The 25,726-nt window shown below is 39.5% G+C and overlaps 1 protein-coding gene across 1 annotated transcript in view; it reads right to left on the reverse strand.

The window, feature by feature from the left end:
- Positions 1 to 2,275: 2,275 nt before the first annotated feature.
- The window catches only part of LOC139728778 (protein zer-1 homolog), a 45,239-nt gene continuing 21,788 nt past the window's right edge, over positions 2,276 to 25,726 (reverse strand). The window contains exons 11-14 of the mRNA XM_071639718.1: positions 12,170 to 12,279; positions 10,538 to 10,723; positions 4,498 to 4,595; positions 2,276 to 3,120 (exon numbers count right to left, since the gene is read on the reverse strand). Of these exons, the coding sequence (XP_071495819.1) occupies positions 2,951 to 3,120; positions 4,498 to 4,595; positions 10,538 to 10,723; positions 12,170 to 12,279 (564 nt within the window). The 3' untranslated portion in view covers positions 2,276 to 2,950. The remainder of the gene's footprint in view (positions 3,121 to 4,497; positions 4,596 to 10,537; positions 10,724 to 12,169; positions 12,280 to 25,726) is intronic.

Below are 25,726 nucleotides of genomic sequence, written 5' to 3' on the forward strand. Positions count from 1 at the left end.
TATTGTCAGTAAATCCAGCCACATGTTAAGCTAAATTTAACTAAAGAGTCCAGCTGTTACATGAGATCTATTTATTTAAAAAAAAACAACTACAATTTTCTAACATATACATGAATAGCCATGGTTCATCATATATGGTTCTGAGGCATTCTTGTATGAGCAACTCGTGCCAAGTGGACAGTTGTCATATCAGTGGTGCAGGTATAAGGTACAGTGTATATGGTGGGTATACTAATACAGTCAACCATGCTGAAGTTGAATTTACTGTAAAACATGATATATTCGCGGCACGAAATTTTCGCGAATTGGAGCCGACGGCCTTTTTTGTGGCAAGAAATTTTCGCGAATTGCCTCTTGCGTTCAATGCATATAGTGTAGATAAGAAATTTCGCGTGCATTTTAATTTCGCGAATCTTGGCGCTCGCGAAATTCACGAAATTAAAATGCATGTGAACATTTCTCGTTTTACAGTAATCACTGAAGTCAAAATACTTTTCGAGTCCTCTAGCTTCTCTTAACCCGTTGAGAACAGTTTGGTTTAGCTACAACACACATATCCGATAGACACCTGCCCCAGTATACTCGGGACTCGTCCTCAACACCGGGGCCTGTTGCATAAAAGTTACTATTGCGGTAACTTTGCCATCCAGTGGTAACTACCATGGCAACAATACTCAACAGCCAATCAAAATCAAGAATTCCATGGAAGTTACCATTGGATGGTAAAGTTACCATAATAGTAACTTTTATGCAACGGGCCCCAGGTCAATACTCAATAGATTTTAACCCGTTGAAGACAAGTACCAAGAATACTCGGGCAGGTGTCAATGGAAATGCATGTTATAAGCAATATCAGTCAATCGTCAACGAGTTAATCCCACATAGGTCAAATTTTTTCGTCTAGTGTAAAATCGAAGCTATTTCTTCTGTCCAAATAGATTTGACTTGGGCGAGGTTGACTGTACATGTATTTGGATACTAGGCAAAAAGATGGAAAGGTAGATGATAGATGTATACATGGGTGAATAAGATAGATAGGGGGAAGCGATAGATGGACAGGCAGATTGACTGAAAGACACTTGGACAGAGACATGTGAGCTAGAGAATGAGGGAGAAGAGATACATTGCCAACCAAAGAGCTCCACTGCTGACTAGATTCTATGACATACAATAAATCGTTTGTTGCTTTATTCCAATACAGTTGAGTTTGATAAACTGCAAATTGGGAAAATATCTGTGCATGAAAATATCAGCCTGTACAGAATTGGTATGTGCTTTGCATTGATGCTGTGTGAGCACCAAGATATAGGGATCAAAATCTCAACATAGCCAACACCATATTTAAACTTAAAGCTAACCAGAGCAGAACATTAATTTTCTTTAAAGAAGATTGTCTGATGTTAATCCAACCAACTGTTTAACCCTAACTTACCTGGGCTATTTAGCAAGCTTGAATTCCTGGGGGGCATTATGGCCCCCCCCCCCCCCCCCCCCCCCCCCTCAGATCTCGGCCGTTGATCGCGCGATCGCCACAAAATTTAAGCCGGATGTAATCTACAAGACTGTTAAGTTAAATTTTTTTTTTAAATTGCATTTTCTACTTTAAATCAATTAATTATGCAAATATATGCAAAAAAATCTCATTTTCGTCTGTAATTGGCTTATAAAAGTTATGGAATGCTGATTTTTGGTGTAAATATTCCTAGTGACATTCCGAACATTTGTGCGTAAACAAAAATTCAGTATCAAAATTAAATTTGTATGTTTTTTATCGTTTTATCATTTTTTTCTGTATTTCTTTTTTTTTTTGGAACTTTTGTTTTCGTTGTTTTTTTCAGCAGAATTTGTCATACACATCTTGAGAAGCATAATTATACTAAAATTTTTTTCAGCCATAAAAATTAAAAATATGAATCTTTATATGAATTAATCGAAAAAACACAATTTGTATTGACTTTGTACACAAAATCACGTTTTTGAGCAATTTTGGGGTTGACAAAAATTTTTTGAAGGGGCGTGGCTTCTAAATGGTATGCCCGGGCGCGACAAATTTGGTCTCAAAAGTTGCGTGAGACTAGAAAGTAAAAAGTCAGCGAGCGGCGCGGTCAGAAAATTTTACGCCACAAAATGGTCGCGGAATTCGTCGAGGGGGAGCCATTGCGCCCCCCCCCCCCCCCCCCCCCCCCCCCCCCCCCCCCCAGGTAAGCTAGGGTTAACTCAATGAAAGTGTCTTCTTTTCTGACATATAATTGTAGCATAGAATGGCATGCTCAGAGTAGTCAACACAGAAGCAAAATATGCAGCCAGGAACTTATACAGGATTCATGACTTCTAAACACTGCTCATGCATATCTCAATGGAAAGGGAGAAAAGGGGTAATTCTGGAATCAAATAACCACTTGTTATGGGATCACCGTCATGAAAATTCACTTTCTATACTGGCGTGGCATGATGCAGCTGCCATTTTGTCTCGCACCTATAAAGATGGAGCTACGTACAATCATGGCCAGTGCTCTGGAACCAATAACAACAGCACTACCAGACACACACAATGTGACACCTGCAACATCATACATGTAGCCTACAAATGTACCACTCAAGGGGTATTCCCCATGCAGATGCGTTAACTCTTTCTTGCATTCTGATACAGCGCCCTCAACCTCTCCTTTGTGGACAGGTATATACTCCTGCATGCCATATACGTATTATACGCAGCACAGCATTCTCTACAACTTCATTTCACACAACTCTACGGACTGCAATATCCTATGAGCCATTCTTTTGCTGACACACAAGGCATGCGTGCCAAAATCATAATCCTTGACGACCAATGAATTACTGTACTTTTTCACTCACAACTTGATTGTTTTGGAACACCACAGATTTCATCAATTACAACTTACACAAACTGCATCAGCATTCTCTTATACCAAATTGTCTGTTTAAAAAGCTAGTCACATGATGCCACTCTGGGCATGCTGGCACCGCTGTACTCCCGGGCTAACCTGAGCGTGATGTTGGCGTAATTTGCAACGCTGGGCCATGTGTCTTTGTTTGAGACTAACTCTTGAAGCTTCTCTACACCACCCTCGCTGATCAAGAGACGACAGTATTTATCCCCTGAAAAGAAATCAACATTCAGTAAAAAGTTTGGAAATCTTGTCTAGCTTCCTTGATCTATGTGTCAGCATACTTTTCTTTCTGAAACCTTGTTTTCTGGTACTCAAGCCAGCTAACCATCATCATCCTCTTCCTGAAACAAGAAAATATGACTGCCATGTTACTGACTTTCATAAACTAATAGTTCTTGTTTTATAGCAAGCATAAGAATATACTGACAGTTCTTATTTAATATCAAGCATAAGAATATACTGACAGTTCTTATTTCATATCAAGCATAAGAATTTTGCTGCAACTGAACCACACATCAAATCACATTAATAAAATAGCAAAATACATGACTTAAATTTATGTGGTACATTTCATATATTCTGAAAATTTAAGAATGCACCCATTTTATATATTCTGAAAATTTAAAAATGCACCCTCAATGTAATGAACTAAATCAATGCATTTCTTTGGGATGTGGAGGGAGGAGTTGCAATTGTTGCACTGTCTAATCTCACAGAATGTCATCCTTGCATAATGTTTGTCTAAATTCAGTGAAAACTTTCTTTACTACCGATGAATGTGCAGCTTTTTGTTTTGACTAGAACCCAGCAAATGATGACCCTGACTGTACAATCCCCAAAACAATTTAATTCATTTTTATAGGGCTATATCTAAAATTGAGGTACATATTTCAGTCACAGGCTCACAACTGATAAGCAGTTTGAATGAATGGATGTTATGATTAAAAAAAAAAGAAAGAAAAAAAAGGAGAAAAAGCCATAACGCCTCTGACATCACCACGTGGTTAAGGGAAACTTGGAGAAGACAATGTACAGATCTAACATGTATATGGGTTTGTGGGACTGAAAAATATCACAGTGAAATCTTTGAAGACTACCGTGATGGTAGAACGTTGGGTGGTAGAAGGCTTCATGGTGCACCACGTATTCTTTCTAGGGTAAGTGTGTGGCCATGCATGCATGTTTTCGCCATTCTCAAGGGAATGTTCTCAATTCCCTTGAGAATGGCGAGAACATGCTTGCCAAAACGTTCGGACTGGGTAGGCCCTTTTCAGGGCTAAACACATACCCTAGAAAGAATACGTGGTGCACCATGAAGCCTTCTACCACCCAAAATATCACAGTCCTGGTTATTATTTCCTTGTGCAAAATACATGTACTCTGATAATCTAAAACTGTTATACTTAAATGTGGAGAATAGCATGAGTTTTCTACCCAAAGAACTTTATTGTACATTCATGTGTCATATGAATCTTCTATGTGACTGTAAAATCAAATGAAAACAAAAATGAAATACAGTGAATGCTAGCTCCCAGAAACTGGGGCTGTCACTGTAGTCAGGGAAGAGATTGTACACAAGACTCACGTGAAACGGTGCAAAGGTTGGCTAAGGCCCATGTCGCCCAAAGCTGGACTTGCGGTGTGTGGTAGGTATGGACTAGTCTCAATATGGGTTCAAAAGACCTGACATTCCAATGTGAAAGAAAATGACAGAAAACAATCATTACACTTATTCATCACTGACATAATTACCTCATATCTAAGAGCATAATGTTTTGTATTTTGTTTCTTTTATCTCAGTTGACACCGTCATTTCTATTTAAAAAAAAGAAAAAAAGATGGTGATGCTAAACAAAACACTAAAGGCTGGCAGAAAGCCAGCAACTAATGGTATTACTGTGCTTTATATATGTAGGGGAGAGCGGGGCAATAACGGACGTGGGGTAATAACGGACACTAGTACTTCACCATCTTGCCGGTAGGTGGCGTGATCCAGACTCCGCCCATATTTCGCTAGACGAATAACGTAGACATGTGCAAAGTGTCAGCTCCACTCGTCCTTTATTGGCGAAATTATCACAATTAACGGTAAGTAAACCCATCAAAATAAGATATTAAGCATTATATAATCGATCATAAGTATATATTGTTATCGATAATGAGTGATGACCCTATGTTCGAAAGATTTGGTGTGGATTGGGATTGTTGTCAATGAGATGTGAGCAAATATTTCCGTGATTGTTTTAGTGTAGCCAGGGATTATTAGTCGAACGTCACTTGGGGCAATGACGGACATATGTCCGTTATTACCCCAATATGTCCGCTATTACCCCCTAATTTTTTTCTCTTGAAGTTTTCTCAATCAAATCATTTCATGTGATGATTAAAATACCTATTACTGTTTTTCAGATGGTGAGAAAGTATAAAGCCACAGGGAAGAGAAAGTCGTGGACGTCCCAGGATCTTCGAGCCGCATTACGGCAAATCGAACTAGGAGAATCCGTGCGCCGAGTGGCTGAGCGATCGGGCATCCCAAAGTCCACACTCCATGATGCAAAAAGTGGGAAAAACAAGCATGCAAGACGACAGCAAGATGAATGTCACCTCGGAAAGTACAGCGTTTTTACGGCCGAACAAGAAGCAGAGCTTGCAAATTATGCAATGGAGGTTTGCCGTTCATTCTTTGGACTCTGTCCCGAGCAAATACGACACATGGCGTATGAATACGCCGAAAGAAACAAAATCAAACACCCTTTCAATCCTGTGACGAAGTTGGCTGGGAAGGATTGGTTTGCGGGGTTCCTTCGTCGAAACGCACAGCTTGCTTTGAGAACCCCAGAAGCCACTAGTTTTGCCAGGGCAATTGGGTTCAATAAAACAGCAGTTGGGAGGTTTTTTGACAATGTCAACTCTGTTCTGAGTGAGAACAACATCAGCCCTTCGCGGATCTATAATGTCGATGAGACTGGACTGTCAACATCGCCAAACATAGCAAAATCTGACAAAGTTGTGGCTGGAAAGGGACAAAAACAAGTCGGAAAGCTGACCAGTGCAGAAAAGGGGCAAACTATAACGGCGGTTGGCTGCATCAGTGCATGTGGCACATATGTTCCACCCATGTTGATATTTCCGAGGAAGAATTACACTGAAGCACTCATGAATGGATGTCCTCCGGGATCTACAGGGAAGGCCTCTGAATCGGGTTGGATCAACAGTGAGCTATTTGTCGATTGGTTGAAACATTTCATTTCGTTTGTTGGTGCTACTCCAGAGAATAAAGTCCTCCTCATCCTCGACAACCATACTTCTCATGCTACACTGGGTGCATGGAAAACCTGCCGCGACAATGGTGTCGTGATGGTCTCGATACCTCCACACACATCACACAAACTGCAGCCCCTTGATCGAACAGTATATGGCCCCCTAAAAAATGCGTTTGCCAGACAGAGCTCCAACTTCGTAAAAACATTCAAACGCAGGATCACTCCTTACGATGTTGCAAACATATTCAACAAGGCATACTCCAAGATTGCGACTGTAGACAAAGCAGTCTCTGGATTCCGATGCACTGGCATATGGCCAATAAACCCTGATGTCTTTGATGATGAAGAGTATGCACCGGCAGATACACTTATGCCTCCAGAACCTCTGCCCGTGAATACGGCTCCTCAGGTCACAGCTCCTTCCGGGACGAATGACGTTACTCCGGTCACAGCTCCTTCCGGGACAAATGACGTTACTCCAGTCACGACTCCTTCAGGGACAGACAAAGCTGCTCCGGTTACAACTCCTTCGGGAACAGACGAAGCTGCTGCAGTCACGACTCCTTCAGGGACAGACACAACTGCTCCAGTCACGACTCCTTCAGGGACAGACGAAACTGCTCCAGTCACGACTCCTTCAGGGACAGGCGAAACTGCTCCAGTCACGACTCCTTCAGGGACAGACGATACTGCTCCAATCATGACTCCTTCAGGGACAGACGAAGCTCCCTCAAGGATGAATCTGCATGCAAATGAAGCTGCAAACCTCAATGCTACCCCACCTGATCTCCACCAGAATGAAGAGGATACAGAATCAGATTGTTCTGTAGGCGAAGGTACAGCTGAAGTCAGCATGGATACCAGTGATGATAGTCAATCCTTTTACGAGCTCTTTCCTTTGCCTAAAGGGCAAGGGAAACCATCGAGTAGGCCAAGAAAGCGTAAGGCGGGACAATCCGAAATCATCACATCCACGCCAGTTAAAATAGTTCTCATGGCAAAACAATCAAGAAAGGACAAAGTACAACAAAAGAAACAAAATCAGGCTAAGTCAAACAAACAAAAAGGAAAGATACGCCACCAGACAAACAAACAAACTGTGAAGAAACAAAAGGCGAGCGTCAAAAAAGCTGGAAAGAAGAACATGAAACCAGCAAAAAGATGGTTCTGCATCTTCTGCAAAGAGGAGTATCTTGACCCCCCTACGGAGGATTGGATTCGATGTGTCCGCTGCAACAATTGGGCCCATGAGCATTGTACAGACTACGGGTCAGGTGCAGGTTCTGGTGGATATGTTTGTGACTTATGTCGCTGATCAATCCACTCGGTACTGTTTCGGAAGAAATTTAGATCAAAATAAGTAAATCTAATTACTTTCCGGCTCTGCTGAGATGCAATGTGAACATTGATTGAGTATGTCCAGTACAGAACGATATGATTTCATAATTTCAGTTGTATTTCGAGGCAAATAACTAATTATGTGCTCACCTCTCATTCATTATTTATGAACTGCATGCATAATTAGACATATTTTTTTAATAATCAGTTTGACTGTTAGGCCTATTCGTCATTAAAGGTAGTGGATCTCATTTGCAGCCCCCCAAAAAATGATACTGAATAAATATCCTGGTAGGAAGAAGCAAACACCATTTAGAAACTCACCTGAGAAAATCAGAACTGGAAACTAACTCTAAGTTGAATTATTATCAATAAATGTGATTTTTTAATCAGTATGAGTTATACTTTAATTGTCTCCCATTGCGCGTGTGTTAAAATCAGTAAAAAACTACTTCAGATTTTTATATCGCATTTAAATGTTTTACAACCTACAACTTTGAAAATTCATACATTTTATCAGAATAGTACTTTCTTCATTCATGCCAAATTTCAAGATGTTTAGAGCTGGCTTGCAAATGAGATCCACTACCTTTAACAAGCCTTAAAATTTATGCTTTTAAAATAATTGTTGTCATTTTCAAACTTATCATTTATCCTATCCACAAATTCGAGGTAGGAGGGGGTGGGTGGTTACATCCCCAAATTAGGGGTATGAAGTTGAATTTGTTATTGTGTTGGGTTGTTTAAAGTTGTATTTTACCTTTCCGATACTATTCGTAATGTAGTTCAGCAATTTTATATCAGTTGCTTACACTTGAAATATGAATAAGAGTAAAATAGTGTAGAAAAGTGTGGAATTTTACAACTACGGCCGAATAGTTCATAATGTTTAAAACAAGCGAAATATTTGCATATAGTGTTCCCGACCCATTTTCAGAATTTCTATCATCTTGAAATGACTGTAGCCTGTAGGTGTACTGAAATTAAAAAATTTTAGGAGTCGTCTCATAATTAAGTGTACAAAATAATGTAGTTTGAATTTAAAATGATTTTGAGATGAAAAAAAAAATGCCCGTCTTGACCATTACACAAACTAAAAGAATGAGTCAGAGACTTGGAGATGGAGGAGTGGGGGGGGGGGGGGCAGTGGCGTAGAAAGAGGGGGGGGGGAGGCGTGTCCCTTTTTCTCCCACCCCATTATTGATCATTACGTCGGAAAAAATAATTTAAGACCTGCAGCCGTGTTACGTTCTACTTAGTCGGTAATTTTGCCAGTTCATAAATAATATGCCACCCCCTCCCCTATGGAATTCCTAGCTACGCCACTGTGGTTGGGTTTCTTAGATATAAGTTACACACATTAGAATAGTACTTGTATTTTACCATTTTTGAGTTCAGATGTGGATTAAATGCAGTTATCAACAGCTAAAAACAATACAAGGGTAAGCGTCCGTTATTCCCCTTTGTGTCCGCTATTCCCCTCATAGCTGTCCGTTATTCCCCAAAGAGGATGGGGTAATAGCGGACAATGGCAATTTCTTTCAACAAAGGTAACTCAAAATTAAATGAGCAGTTTCATCGGTTGTACATGTCACACCATGCGTATACCTAATATGTATATCCCACAAAAGAATAAAGAGTGAGGGCCCTTTTGTTGGCTCAGAATGGGAATTTTAAAAATTTGTCCGTTATTGCCCCGCTCTCCCCTAATGCTCACTGATCTCTACACAAAGTTTCTGGATATCTCACTGGCTGATCGCTTTGAAGCCACCTCGCAGCCATCTTAGAACACATCACCATACACTATGACCAGACTCACAAAATCACATGATCTTGGTGACAATCTCTGCTGGAAAATGCGTCCACGTTCCAATAAAGTGCGCTTAGTAACATGGCAGCTTGGCTGCTTCAATTGTTTGCACAGCATGAATTGGCCAATGAGATATTCATATACTTTCTATATACTGTAAAAGTGGTAATTTTCGTGGTGTGGAAAATTTTGCGCATTTCGCGCAACAAGACGCTTGCATGAAAATAAAAGCATGCAAATATTTTTGCATGGCATACTAGTATATTCAAGAAGTTATTGTCTTGATTCCACAGAAAATAAAAACAAACAAAGTCCATCTTACCCGGCCGAGCACGAAATATTACTTGTGCGAAAATGTCCACTTTAACAGTAGATCAGTACTGACGCTCAATCTAGAATGGGTCCCTACACACAATGAAATATTGCCCAACTAGGATACTGCAACTGGGATACTAGGGATGTTTGAGTAGGGAGCCTACCATCCTGTCATCACAGGTAGGCCCTGAAAACTCACTGTTATTCAAACACCTAAAGTGACAAGAAACCAATTCTATTAATAGGGCTTAATTGAATCAAATAATTCTTGAAGAAGTTCATATTCAAATATCTTACAAAATGTAGATTGTATGTGACAAGCAAGGTCTTTCAAGACATTTTTTCCCCTCCTGTGTAGTTTGCAGAGGCTGAAAAAGCATGTAGCCTTGATAAAGGACATGTTTGACTGATCTAGCAATTAGTTTGTCCACTTTAAAGGGATCGTATAGTTTTGGTTGAGAACGAACCTCAGGTTTCTAACATTTTGGGGTGAGATTATGAGAAACCTCTTATGAAATATGGAAGAGCATGCAATTCCAAAATGAATTCAATGTTTATTTGATGAAAATTGGTTTTGCAATGGCTGAGATACCCCCAAAATTGTGGGACCCAGCTTTTATTACTATCGCTTTGGTTTACTTTATTTTTGGATGTCTCAGCCATTCCAAAACCGATTTTCATCAAACAAACTTTGAATTCCTCTAAGAACGGTTCGCTCTGTACTATTTTACATATGGTTTCTTGATATCTCGCAAAAAGTTAAAAGCCCAATTCTCACCTCTACCGATACTGTACCATCCCTTTAACATACACATACACACAAACGTGGCTGGCCAAATTTGAGCCTTTCACACAGTCAACAGAAAATGATATGGACACACAGCATACACATCACTGACCTGTAGTTAATGTTGCGCTGTTCATTTAGCTGCCATGACTGGATGGCACTGGCCATCTGGGCTAGGACTTCATCTCGGCTGATGCTGGTCCGCCACACCTCCTCACCATCCGATGCCATGTGGGCGAGGGCGCCAGCAGCGTTGTAACTGACCTCAATGCCATCGCTTCGGTCTAAGAGCAGGGATCTTTAGAAAGATTGCAGCATAGGTGTAAACAAAACAGAGTTTTTCTTTCAAGTCTACAATTTGTTTGGCCATTCCATATCTACTTATTGCCATTAATCCTTGCATACCGTATCTACCTTTAACCCTAACTAGGCCGGGGGGGGGGCCTCCTGCCCCCCCCCCTCGACGTTCCGCGCGATGTATCGCAATCGCAAAAAGCTATCGCCGCGACGTTTCATGACTTTTTTCTTTCGAGTCTCCCGCATCTTTTGACACCAAATTTGCGCCCGAAGTTATGCATAAATATGTACATGCATGTCAGACCAAAAATTGCTCAAAAACGTTAATTCGTGTACAATTTCAATGCAAACTGTGCTTACCGGCATATTTCATAAAAGCATGATTATTTTGGTGTTTTAATGATTAAAATCAATGAATAACATATTTTCTTGTTCGGAGCGATGTCGCGGACAAATTTCATCGAAAAAACAATGGAAAACATAAAGTCGAAAAAACAAGGAAATACGTAAGAAATTCAAAAAAACAATAAAATACTTAAGAATTTTTTCTGATATCACAATTTTTTTTAATTACATTAGCTAAGGACACTAAAAAGAATATCAACACAAAAAATGTGCTTGTTTTCAGCTTTTTTTTTTTGATTTATACCAAATAGTCTGATTTTATGCATCATCATGCCTAAATTAGCATAATTTAGCATAAATGATGATTTTTTGAAAAATTAACTTCATGGTATTTTAAATTACATCATAGGCAATGTGTGTGCCAATTTTCGTCGCGATCGCGCGGTTGACGGCCGAGATCTGGAGGGGGGGCCTGGGAGGCCCCCCCCCCCCCCCCCCCCGACTCTATCAACTACCTAAATAGCCCCGCCTACATGTAGTTAGGGTTAATACACTTGATCGTCTTTCTCACTTTTGTGGGACTTACCCTTCATGCTTTATGAGTGCACTATGATAATACTGAGGCCACACAGCAAAAATTATCAATGCACAATGAGACTATTCACATTTAAGTCTGCGTCCAACAGCATACCACCTCCATGACAACTGGGTTTCCACAAAGCTGATGGGATGCTGACATGGGAAGTTACCATCAGTATTAAGGTAAATCTTTACTCTCTAGAGTTCTTGTACATTACAACCTAACTTTATCTTGCCACTGAGTGTCATTGACCATAAGTTACAGCTCAGGTCCATCTTTGAAGCATGCAGTATGAATATCCATATTTTTGAGAAGTAAACTATCACACAAATCGGTTATTTTTTTTTAAAGAAAATGGCAGATTGATCCTAACCATTTCTGATTACTTTTATGCACAAGTACTTGAAAAAAAAAATCAGTTGCAATAGGATACTTTACAATATCTAGTTATACTATCAAGGAAGCACCCATAGTGCTGATTGTGTGACAGAGACACCTTCCTGCACTGGATTGCAAACTTACGCAAAGACTGGAACATGAGGGATGAGTTGAGGTCGTAGGTGTTTGACCTCTGCCACGTTACCCATCAGCCCCATCATGTTGCGGAGCAGCTCTGGCTTTTCCGTGAAAGTCTGTCAACGCAAACAAAGTTCGCCATGCAATCACTGACCGACATGCCAGGGAAGATGGTAGGTGCAATTCACTCGATCATTTAAAACTACTTCTGTTAAGACTAGCAGCTGGTCTCTCACACTTCTGGTGTTAAAAGCTGATATTATTTTCACAGTGATTACATTTCCATTCTTTCACTCACATCTTGTGTGTGTGTGTGTGTGTGTGTGTGTGTGTGTGTGTGTGAGAAAAGAAAGCAAAAAATGAAGAGCAAACTAGACCACTGGTGACATTGTCTTTCACGTCATAGTTTGTGAAGTAATGAGCTTACATAATATATTGCATATACAGTGTACATAATAGCAGAGCTTTTACAAAATATTTTGCATAAAGCATACATGGTGTACATTATAGCACACAGCTTTTACAAATGAAGAAAACAAGAATACAGCCCGCTACATAGGACAACAATTAGACTGTGACTATTAAAATCAAATGATAAGATGTGATCTAGATATGGATCTTCATCTAGAGCAAGAAAGTCTACTCCTATTTGACTATCATTATAATGTTCCCCAGAATGCAGAATGCCACGTTTAACTCTTGCAGCACTTTGTTCAAAGACTGGCAAGCATGCCGGAGTGTTTCTGTTACTTGTCTTACTTTGGGTTTGTTTTTTGCTGACTGGCACAGATGTCTATAAACTAATTGTCAATTAACCCATTGAAGACAAGTCCTGAGAATACTCGGGCAGGTGTTTATGGGAAATGCGTGTTATTATAGCAAAATCAGTCTATCCTCAACGTGGTAATACAGTGCCGACCGCGGGAAACGTCACGAAAACCCCTAGGGCAAATGCGGGAAGCCCTTTCGTCCGGGCGTACTAGGTAATACGCGGGCGTTTGGACGCGTACAGACGAGGGAAGTCGCCCGCACTTTCACGCTCGTCTAAACACCCGCATTTGCCCGAGCGCTCCAGCGCGGAATTAATGATATGAAAATCAAACTCTCCCGTCAACCATCGGCTACATGAAGGAAATTAGCTGAAATCGATCCGCGAAAATCTTTTGAAAAGTATCAGTAATTTGCCGGATGTTTGCTTTTACGTTCGAAAGTAAAATAATAACCATAACATTCAGCTCCCGAATATGCTAAAGCAAATGTCGAATGATCCCTTTGACGTTTGGAAATGAATAACAATAATACTCCGTACGATGATTAAATAAATGTCGGATGTTTGCTTTTACTTTCGGAAGTAAATAGCAATAACATTCATCTCCGGAAGATGCTAAAATAAATATCGGATCTTTGCTTTGACGTTCGGAAATGAATAACAATAATATTCAACTCTGTACGATGATAAAAATAAATGCCGGATGTTTGCTTTTACGTTCAAAAGTAAATAACAATAACATTCAGCTCCGGAAGATGCTAAAATAAATGTCGGATCTTTGCTTTGACGTTCGGAAATGAATAACAATAATATTCAACTCTGTACGATGATAAAAATAAATGCCGGATGTTTGCTTTTACGTTCAAAAGTAAATAACAACATTCAGCTCCGGAAGATGCTAAAATAAATGTCGGATCTTTGCTTTGACGTTCGGAAATGAATAACAATAATATTCAACTCTGTACGATGATAAAAATAAATGCCGGATGTTTGCTTTTACGTTCAAAAGTAAATAACAATAACATTCAGCTCCGGAAGATGCTAAAATAAATGTCGAATGATCCCTTTGATGTTCGGAAATTAATAACACTAATATTCAACTCCGTATGATGATTAAACAGATGTCGGGTGTTTGCTTTTACTTTCGAAAGTAAATAGCAATAACATTTGGCTCCGGAAGATGCCCAGAAAATGGCAGATGATTGCTTTTTACGTTTGGAGGTGAATAGCAGTAACAGTCTGCTCCATATAATAAAATAAATGTCGGATATTTGCTATTACATTTCGAAATGAAGAACAGTAACATTCAGCTGCGTTTGATGGTAAAGTAAATGTCTGATGTCTGCCTTGACGTTCAAAATGAAAAAACAGTAACATTCGGCTCCGTACGATGCTAAAATGATTGTCGGATGTTTGCTTTTAAATTTGGAAATGAATAACGGTAATGTTCTGCTCCGAACGATGCTAAAATAAATAACAGATTGTTGCTTTTACATTTGGAACTGATTAACGGTATCAATCGGCTCAGTTAGATGCTAAAATAAATAGCGGATGTTTGCTTTCACGTTTGGAAATGAAAAAGGATAACATTCAGCTCCGTAAGATGCTAAAATGAATGTCGGTTGTTTGCTTTAACATTTGAAAATGATTAACGGTAACATTCGGCTCCGTAAGGTGTCAAAATACTAGTAAATGTTGGATGATTGCTTTTGCGATCAGAAATGAATAACGGTAACTTTAGCCTCTTTACAATGCTAAAACAAATGTCGGATAAATCAGATAATTTTGCTTAACATTCGACGTCGTGCGATACCAAGTTGATTGCATAAACCTTCGACACTTCGTTGCTGCTCAATTTTATTTGATCTCGACATTATGGACGCTATACCTATTTGATTTAATTGTCCTTATTTTATCAACTTTCGACATCAGCCGCAACTTTATAGTTTTCTCGATCACTAACGTCGGACGGTATGACCTAATCAACTTTGGACATTGGTCGCTATTTAATAATTTCATCAACCTTACACATCGGTAGCTATTATTCCGATGTTCGTTATTCCGAAGGCTCTCTAGTCCGAAGATTCGTTATTCAGAAGGTATATTGTTCCGTTAATTTCATTTTCGGATTCATGAATCTTCAGAATAACGAACCTTCGGAATAACGCCACAAACGTTCGAATTAACGAACCTGTAGGTTTAGGGAATTTGTGTGTTTCGAATTTAACGACCCTTCGGAATTACGAACCTTCGGAATATTACGAACAGCACCCATCCGATTATCAACCTTCGACATCGATCGCTGCTTACTGATTTTATCAACCTTCGACGTCGACCGTAAATAACGTATTTGATTGACACTTTCGACGTCGATCGCTGCACATTAGATTGGCAAACCGTCGAAGTGTCGATCGCTGCCTATTTATTTACTGGTTCCCCAATTTCTGACTTAGTTACTGATTTAATCTACCTTCAACATCGGTCGGTCATTATATTGTAAGTGGCCACTTATTGTCTCGAGCTTGATATTTCCCAATGGCGTCCACGTCTACACACACACATAAAAAGAAAGAAAAAGATCTGAGTCTTAAAGGTCTAACGAGGCGTGAAAGTCCTTGTGTGATGCTTGTAATTGTGTCATTCACAATAGTGTCACGGTCCCTAAGATGGATGAAAGAGGCGCAGATCTTAAGAAGCCACTTGAGTTGAAGTTTAACACCGTCTGTCTATTCTTAAAGTACACGATTTGTAGGGGAAAAAAAAAGACAAAGAGAGGGAGAAAACAAAGAAAACGTAGGAGAGAGAGAAGGGTATGGCGAAACCACCAGAGTGGCATTATGTAATCAACAAAGCTGCGTTTAACTTCACTCGAGTCCCCGAGAAGTGGTACTACACGTGCATGCATAATGTTTATCTTGGATACATGTACTGTAGGTACCCTTCTCTCCTTTCATGATAAATTGTTTATACGTATCACATAACTATGTCAATGCATGTTTACGTCGCAATTTGTCCAATCGGGGTTTTCCCTCTTTAAGGAGTGCTTGCTTTCCAAGAAAAAAAAAAGAAGGATGAAATTAATGATTATGAGCAAAACTGAATGCATTTAAGCAGCGGAATCGCGCTACATCAATAGCACTCCAAAATCTTCGAGTGATCCCGGAGGTCACTCCGAGTGAAAATGAACATTTTCACTCAAAATTCACTCCAATTTCACTCTAAATTGACTCCGTTTTAAATGTATCCACCCCTTCAAGTGTGAATGTTTTCATTTTTTTTTTTAGAGAGAAAGAGAGAGAGAGAGAGAGAGTAGGCCTACTGTGCATTGGAATACGAATCTCTGCTGTGCAGCGATATTATGATCGCTATAAAAACGATCAGTTCGATGAGCAAAGCACGTGCTTGCCCTGCCAGCAGTGAGTGCGCCATGTGGTTCCAACATACTCATCTTGTGTGCCCAGCGTGTTTTTATCACAGAACTCTTGTGTGTGGAGTTCTGTCGTTTTTACGTTATGGTCAATTCATGACGTGTGAGTGCTTCGACTTGACGCCTGTGAGATTGACAGGTGCCGTTTACGAGAATAAAAACTGTCAGTAGTGACTATCAATCCCAAAATCAGTTGCTATATAATAATCAGACTAATTACTTAAATGTAGAGTTACATGTAGTTACATGTATTTCGAATGACAATGCGCACATCCCCTTTATCATCACACTTTTGATACGGCGGACAGAAGGCCGTTAAATTTCATTTCAATGATTCGATACAATCATAGCTTTTAAAAGGTCCAATTAAACAAATTGGATATGAAATCACGGTTACAGCTCGTTATTCCGAAGGTTCGTTAGTAAGGTTCTTTAGTCCGAAGGTTTGTTAATCCGAAAATGAAATAAGGTTCGTTATTCCGAAGGTTCGTTAATCCGAAAATGAAACAAAGCTCGACTTACTTCGAAGGTTCGTTACGGACCCTATATCATTTCGGATCCTATATCATTTCGGATCAACGAACCTTCGAGATAACGAACCCTATTTCATTTTCGGATTAACGAACCTTCGGAATGACGAACCCTATGTCATTTTTGGATTAACGAACCTTCGAAATAACGCCGCAAATGTTCGAATTAACGAACCTTTTTTCGTTTTCGGATTTAACGAACCTCTATGGTTTAGGGAATTTATGTGTTTCGGATAAACGAACCTTCGGAATAACGAACCTTCGGAATAACGAACAGCACCCGAAATCACAACGTCTTTATCTTGTTAAGATATAAGACAAAAAAAAGGTCCCTCAGTTCATGAACTTGCAATGTTTCTTTATTGCGTGTGTTTCTAGCTTGTATTTGGCACTCACGGAATGAATGCGCGTACAGTATATGGTAGGCTACATACTCGTGCTCTTGTTGTTGCTGAACATTTCCCCTTCACAGTGATTGTGTGGCATGATCGTTCAGTATGTTCAGATGGTGTTAGTGCGTTGATTAAAATGTTACCACAATAGATGCACGTGTGCTATAACAACGATCTGAGGTCTTTGCTACGCGCTGCTTTCTTGTTTACAAACATGGAATCTTGGTGAACTTAATTCACTATCGTCCCCATGCTAACATGCAAAAGAAGAAAACGCTTTTGTTCTTGTTTATGTGTACCATGCAGTGAACAGAAGGTAGACCTGTAAACTGTGCCGCTAGGCCCTAGCTGTAGTTTGCACTTTGACGGATTGTCACTGCTCGTCTACTATTCGAAGCGAAATGAAAATCAAACTAGAGATCTCGTGCTGTATACTTTCTCGTACTGTGTACTATATACCATATTTAAAATGCAATTTGTGGTAGTACTTGTCAACGCTGTGTTTTTGGCTCAAACTTTTCTCTCTCAAACTTACTTGGTTACGCAGGGGCGGATCCAGGGAGGACCGCAACCGGCGCCCCCCCCCCCCCCCCTTTATTTTTTTTTTTTTTTTGTTGTTGAAACAAAAGAAATGTAAAAAAAAAAAAAAAAAAAAAAATGGGGGAGGGGTGCGTGCGCCCCCCTTTAATTTTGTAAACGCGCCCCCACTTTACGGAATTCCTGGATCCGCCCCTGTTACGGGATAATACCTATCAGAATTGTGATTTTGGTGCAAGCTGCATGGCAGTATTGATTTTGAGACACTTCTATGGTCCGTCAGCACCTGATTCTCTTTATGTGACGATGTGCACGTGAAAAGCATTCAAACTTTCCCATGTTTTTGCTCTTGCGTTAAAGGCGTATTAATTCACCACGTACATGAAACAAAACCCCCATAGTTCTGAAATGTGAGTTATAGGGATAGAAACAACCGCTGGAAAAAAAAAATGAATCCGTATGATCGAAAATACAGTACACTATGTGAACGGTTACAGTTTGCTATTCCGAAGGTTCGTTAATCCGAAAATATGAGGTTTGTAACTTGTTATTCCAAAGGTTCATTTATCAAAAAATGAAATAAGGTTCGTTATGCCGAAGGTTCGTTAATCCGAAAATGAAACAAAGGTCCTAATTCCGAAGGTTCTTTACAATCTATAAGAGAAATACTGATATCTCCTTATATTCTAGGCTTTATTACAAAAAATTATGTAGGATGCTTTGCACAACGGACCTATTATGCATCACATGTGATATCTAAAACATCTTTTAAATCACTGCTCCCAAAGGTAAACATATGACCTTTGTGTATCTACTCGTTTGTGTGTATGTGTGTGCGTGTGTGTGTGTGTGGGGGGGGGGGAATAGTTTCCTCCTTCTTCTTCTTTTTTGTTAGAGTTTATCTTAGTTGATCTTGATACAGTGTACCTCTTTCGGTGCGCCCTTTCTCTTGTTATGTCACTTCATCTGTTTCTACATTTTGAAGCAAAGTAATTTGTTCAAGCATTGTGTATGTCCTCGTAACCGTAATGTGTCATTTTGCTGCGATGAGTTGGTTCTAGTAGGCCCTATTATCGCTGTGAGATGTAATTTTTGTAATAACGTGTTGAGAATAACAGATTTTTGTTTCTGAACGAAAGGAAAATGACGGAATTGTTTTGATAACCAATGTGGATGACGTGTTGAGAATTCTGATTCCTGTTTCTGAACGAAAGGAAAATGACGGAATTATTATTTTGATAACCAATGTGGATGACTACCTTCTATAAGTGATTTTGGTGTGAAAAGAGAGTTTGCTCAAAGAAACGCTTCTCATGAATGGTCAACGAAACAAAATACATCATACAATGCAACGTGACTCGCGTGCATTTAGCAAACGAAATGTCTAGACCTTTAAGTTCAAGTAAAATGCATAAAACACAGAATAAGAAAGCAGACAAACTAACAAATATGGAATTAATGACCGCAGACGTAACGTAGGAAAACCTGACACCTATGCTTGAAGAAATTCCCACAAAAGCAGAGCGCAAGATAAAAGAATACATGTGCGTAGTCCATACAGGTCGTGATGCGCTCGGTCGAAATGCGTATGTCGCAGTAAACGAAATTTTAGGCATGTCTACACATGTATATATAAATACTTGAATTCTACATACATTGTATAGTTTTATCTTTACAATAATATATAAAACAACCCCTTTCCGCATCCCTAGAAGTCATAAAAGAAAAAAAAAAAAGAAAATCGCCCTTAAAGTTCAGGTTATGTTCAAGCTCACAACCCGTTCCCCCCCCCCCCCCCCCCCATGATGCAACAGTCCTGCTTAGCGACGGCGTTAACGCTTCATCGCACACACATAAATGGCGACAGCTTGGGTGTGTGAGAAAATTCATTCTTAAATGGATGCACCCCCATGGCACTCAGGATTATCACTGACCCTCCTATGCCTTTTGTCTATCCACCCTCCTGCTTTAATCCCCCTCCCTTCACCTGTTGGCCTCCTTGCCCATGACCTCCCATCCTCTCCTTTTGTTTTCTTTGTTCCGTGTCCCTAGCCTGTCCCTGACTGTTCGTGTTGTGTGAACTTCTTTATAATGTGATTGCTTTCCCTGCCTGATTATCATTTTGCCTCTGACGAAGATTCTTCTGGAATCAAAAGCTCAGGCCCCTTTAGAGTATAGACTCCATTTTACTCCTTTGGCACGCCACTGATATTCGATAAGCAGTTTTCAGCATTTTTGTGTTTGTTTCTTTTGTTTTTGTTTTGTTTTGTTTTGTTTTGTTTTTGCTACAGATAATTAGCCAATCACAAGACAGATATAATTCGATTCTAACCAATACCAAAATACGGTTGCCTGAATGTAAACTTTGGTGTGTTTGTGTTGTGTGTCGGCTGCAGTGTAGTTTGAAACAACAGAAACAGAAAAAAAGAAAGAGGCACGCAATGTGTGCTATATACGAAAAGCCTCATTTACCGAGAAAGTTGATCGCTTCCATTCTCCTCCCATGGCATGTTGTTGTCAATGGAAGCTAAAGAGAATGCTTTTAGCAAGTATACCAGTACCTAAAGAGGACCTGAGGAACCCGTTGTTTTGAATGCTGTGCTCGGTACGAGTTCAAAACGCAGTCGAAGTTATCAGAATGCCATTATAATAGAACTGATAGCTCTATAGAAAACTTGTTTAGGTCAGTAAAGGTTGCTGTAATGCAATCTTTGTGGAATTGACTCATTACATCTGAGCATTTTGAAAAACGTGTAGAGTACTTTCGTTTTGCATATAAATGTTAAGAAATAGTTTGAACTATGAAAATAAAAAAGTATGGTTACTTCAACGATGTTGAATAGTTCGATTAGCCGTGATGCATAAAGTGAATTCATGAATTCATCTGACTAATCCTTACCGATTGATGATCACTTCTATAAGCCAACAGTTAAGCTGAACTGCTTTGGAGTGATAAGACAGGTAAACGATGAAAACTTGGTACATGTTGTATGCTATTATAATTATTATAAAATCCTGTAGCCAGAACTGATTTTACGATCATCTTTAACCTTTCAGAAAGTTCCAGTTTTCAACTTAAATAGTAGCGATAGCTTGTAAGAGTAAATTAGCATCCCTCTGACTATTTTTGGTCAATATGCATACTCTTAACCCTATTCTAACTGGGTGGGGGGGGGGGGGGGGTCAAATGGGTCAAATTGACCCCCCCCCCCACGTTTCGCGTCACGATTCTGCAACGCGCAAAGATTTTGCCGCGTCGTTTCACAACTTTTTTCATTGAAGTCTTCCGCATATTTTGAGACCAAATTTGCGACGTCTGATTACACCGTTCTGAAGTTACGTAATGTTATGCAAATGCATGTCAACCGGAAAACAGCTCAAATTCATGATATCGTGTGCAAATTGAATGTAAATTGTGTTTTTGGGGTTAAATTGATATAAATTATAGTATTTCATCTTTGAACCATTGAAATTAATCAATTCTATATAGTGTAGATAAGCCTGAAAAAGTGCCTGCAACAAATTTTGAAAAACAACAGAAAACACAAGGTCGAACAATCAATAAAATACATAAGAAATTAACAAAACAATAAAAAACAAAAGAAATTGGTTTTGACTGTGCTTTATTTTTAAATGAAAATTGGTTTATATGTCTTGAGGAATTTTGACACAAAAATTTAGCAATGACGTTTAGCAGGTGTGAGGCAATCTGATGCCGTGATTGGCCTTCTACTTAGGGAATTCCCCGTCTTCACACACACACGCAGTCATAATGTACATACAGAATGTGTCACATACACACACAGCATTGTGCAGACCATATTCAAGCTTTCCACACAACACACACCCATACGATAACCACATACCAATCCACAGACGATCTTGATACAATCGCAAGCTATATGAATTTACAAATTCAAACATCTACAATTAATGAGAAACACATTCTTGATATTGGAATGCCGGATTTCCTTGGCGAAAAACATCTTCTTACCCATAAAGGTGAGTAATTCCCTCACACACAATATCAAGTTATCAGTACTGATTGAAATATGATGGGTAGTCCCACATGTGCAAATTAATGTCTTTATTTTATGCCTTCTTTTATGCCTACTGATATAACGAGATATCGGCTATAACGAGGAAAATGACTCGGTCCCGACCATCTCGTTATATCGAGTTTCTACTTCAGTCTTTTTTATGGAGTTATAGGTGAAAATATGATTTCATGCACAACTTTGCATAATCAATTTATTAAAAATAGAAAGGCAATATTTTTCTATTGTATGACCATGTAATCTTGTAGTTGACATCCAGCTCTATCTTCAGGAAAAATTTCGCAGCGATCGCGCGATCGGTGGCCGAGATCTGAAGGGGGGGGGGGGGGGGGGGGGGGGTCACCCCCAGTAAAAACTCCTCCCAGTTAGAATAGGGTTAAGCCAGCTGGACAGAGCGATCAATGGGCGCGATTATCACCACGCGTGGTTAACCTAAACAATGCTCGGCCGGCTTGTTCGGTTTCAGTGTTGTTTATTTCCCCCTTTTAAAAACGAAGGTTCCTTAGTCCAGCCATTGTTTTCGCTTCCTGCTCAAGACATTGAACAGTTCAGCAAAGCTGAAGTTTAGATCACTAAACGGCGACGTGAACTCATGATGATAATAGGACTTAGATCACAGCCGAAAGTGCGCTCCTTCATTACTCTAGAATGAGAAAGAATACCCTGTCTGTGTTCAAAGTTGGGTTACGGACGATGAAAAAAAAAAAAGGTTTGAATCATGAATTGTCGGATGACGTCGGCAGATTGATGATATAAATATTAGCGTATCATGGGAAAGATTAAGTAATGATGAGCCCAATGATATCGCAGGGGTCCAAACTAATTTTTATTTTTGACCACCAAAATCATTGATTTCTATTTTTTTTTTTGGTGGCCAAAAAAATCAAGAAAAACATAGGAAAAACTAAATCGGTCCTACTAAAAACAATTATTAAGCATTACTGACGTGACAGGTACCCATGTCTAAAATAAATGAATACAAAAGTAGATCATCTCAATCACCATTATTCTGAATTCTAAGATTTAGCAAATAGGCTTATAGATAATTATAAAAGTTGATGCCTATGCTATTAGGTGGTCATAGCTTACTTTTGGGATGAGAAAGTGGGAGCATTTCCAGATTGTTTGTTTTAGCATTGTAAAGAGCCGAAAGTTACCGCTATTCATTTCTGATTGTAAAAGCAATCATCCAACATTTACTATAGTATGTTAGAACCTTACGGAGCCGAATATTACCGTTAATCATTTTCAAATACACTGTATAAAAGCAAACAACCGACATTCATTTTAGCATCTTATGGAGCTGAATGTTACCCTTATTGATTTCCGAATGTGAAGCAAACATCCTCTATTTATTTAAGCATCATACTGAGCCTATGTATACCATTAATCATTTTCAAATGTGAAAGCAAATTGTACCAGAGCTGCCAACCGTTCCGAAAAATTCGTATACGAAAAATCGAAGGGAATACGACAATATGAAAACGTCCTTAGAAAGTACGAATTCACAGTGGGGCAAAATAATGGGTAAAAATATAGCAAACGCACGTCGCATGTGCCATGTTATCTGTATTCAGCTGGGATATCGATGCAACGCGTACGCACCGTATGTGGAAAGCGCTGAATAGAAAAATGTGCGCACACGCATATCGCTGCTTGCGTACTGTGTACACCGAACAGAACTTCGCGCGCGTGAATCCCTGTCGCCTACGGACCCTGGATGTTTACATGGATCGCCGTGGTATCCCAATTAGCCAGCTGCCACTACAGTACCGTATGAGGCGGGGTGAAAGCGTCCCGTTGTGCAATGTCTGCTTCTTTTTCTCTTCTTTTCATCCTCTTGTCCCTTGCCTCCCAAGTACGAAATGATTTTTAAAGTGTTGTCTGTTTTTTTTTTTTTTATAACGCTATTGCATCATTTTCTGCGAGGAAGTTGTAGAGGTGAGTTTCTGTTCGTGTATTGATGACTGATGTGCACTGCCCTCTGCAGTATATGTGCAGGTGAAAAGCGTTCGAACTTTCTTTCCAGAGTATCGTGGAAACTCGATTATTTCTAGGCCTATTAAAGGAGATCTCATATAACAGAATACTTATAACAAACTATTTTCCCGTCAAAATGAATCAATTTCCTTTGTTTTGTATCGTTTATTGACTTGATCCCATAGGATCTCGTCGCAATACCGAGTTTTATATGTGTGTTTATTTTCGCGTAGCTTTCGGTGCTGCAAAACTTTTGCTAGGGCCTAAGCTTACTACTAAACTTCGTTTTATTTCCGTCGTTTCTCACACCTCGTTTAGTACGATTTCTTACATTTTATATCACTTTATCTGTTCCCTTTATACTTTGAAGTATTTAAACGTAATTCTCTTAGTGTCTCGCACTGTTATTTTCGTAACGGCGATTTCTCCGCTTCGCTGCAATCGAAGCGACGGAGTTTGATCCCAGTCGCTTCGATGTGCTATTTGCTGTCTTTTCTAAATGTTTGTGTTGTTGGGAGGTGTTGATACTTTGTATTTATTATTGAGTTTCCTAGGTATTTATCTCGAGGGATTATGCGTGTTTCTTAATGTTGATCATAGGAAAAGGCTAAAATGATCTTGAGTGATGTCTGATAGTGATGATAACTATGCTGGTGACTGGTGTAAAAAGACGGCTTCCTGTGAATGCTCAGCGTACGTGACGTTTGTTTTATTTCCCTTTCCCTCTAGTCTTCTTTCCCCCTTACTCTTCTTTCCCCTCTCAAGAATGATTAAAAAAAAAAGAAATTACGTACACCTCACAACAAAACGAACCATGTGCTATAGCAACTTTCGTAAAGTTAAATCTAAATGTTCAATATCAGCAAAGAATAAGGCGAAAACACGAATGACAATAAATAAAAGCGAAGAGATTGTGTATGCAGTCTCTTCGGCTCGAAGAAACTTGACACCCCACCCCTCTCCCTTGTGGAAATTTCCACAAAAGCAGGTGCCACACCCAGGTGCGTGCCAGACGAAAGAATGCGCGCATTGGAATAAACAGCGTGTAAGTATCCTGGAAATATCGATGGAAGAACCAGCTCATTAGTTGAATTAAAGGAAAAATTCCAAAGATATCATGGTTCTATGTCTATAGCCTTTCTTTTGGCGCATCGTAGGGAACATCGAAGAGTCGATTATAGTGTACTTGATCGAATATCTAATGTTCCCTGAACAATAACAAAAGGATTGATTATTTAGTCAATTAAAAATGCAATCACAGAAATACATGAAAGGTCTCGTATGCCCAGACAAATTCACTACGAGAAGGTCCAATGAGATGCAGTCATCACCTGGTTAGACAGCAAAATACAACGTGTAATGACAATTAATTTCAGTTCACGCGCATCAAAACTGCTTATTACTTTTCAAAGTTTTGGCTATCAACATTCGTTCGTGGGTGTATTTTGTTTGTTTGTTTGTTTGTTTTGTGTGTTTTTCCCTCGTGAAAGACGTAATGATTTCTTCATATCGAACGTAAATTGCATGTTTACCGTAAACAAGCCATTCAGCTCAGCTCAGCTATGGCGCATTCGATCCATCGAACTTGCAGTAACCTCTTATAGGCAGGAGCACATGGCGCATTCATTTAAACTTGAAAATGAAGCCACGTGTTTGCACCACATCGGCGCTTCCACACACAGCGCGGCATTTTGCGATCATCGTTATAGCAGACTTTCCGATTCCAGTCAGGGGAAAAGGAATCGGAATACTTCGAAAAATACTGATGTTTAAAATCCAATAAAATGAAAAAAGCCTGAAAACAACGCATGATTATGTTTTGATAGTACATAATTGGAAACACAGAACAGAGTTTTGCATCCGCTCACAC

This window comes from Diadema antillarum, unplaced genomic scaffold (assembly GCF_040938485.1).
Source record: "Diadema antillarum isolate AM-2024a unplaced genomic scaffold, OU_Dant_1.0 seq00000197_RagTag, whole genome shotgun sequence".
NCBI classification, from domain to species: domain Eukaryota; kingdom Metazoa; phylum Echinodermata; class Echinoidea; order Diadematoida; family Diadematidae; genus Diadema; species Diadema antillarum.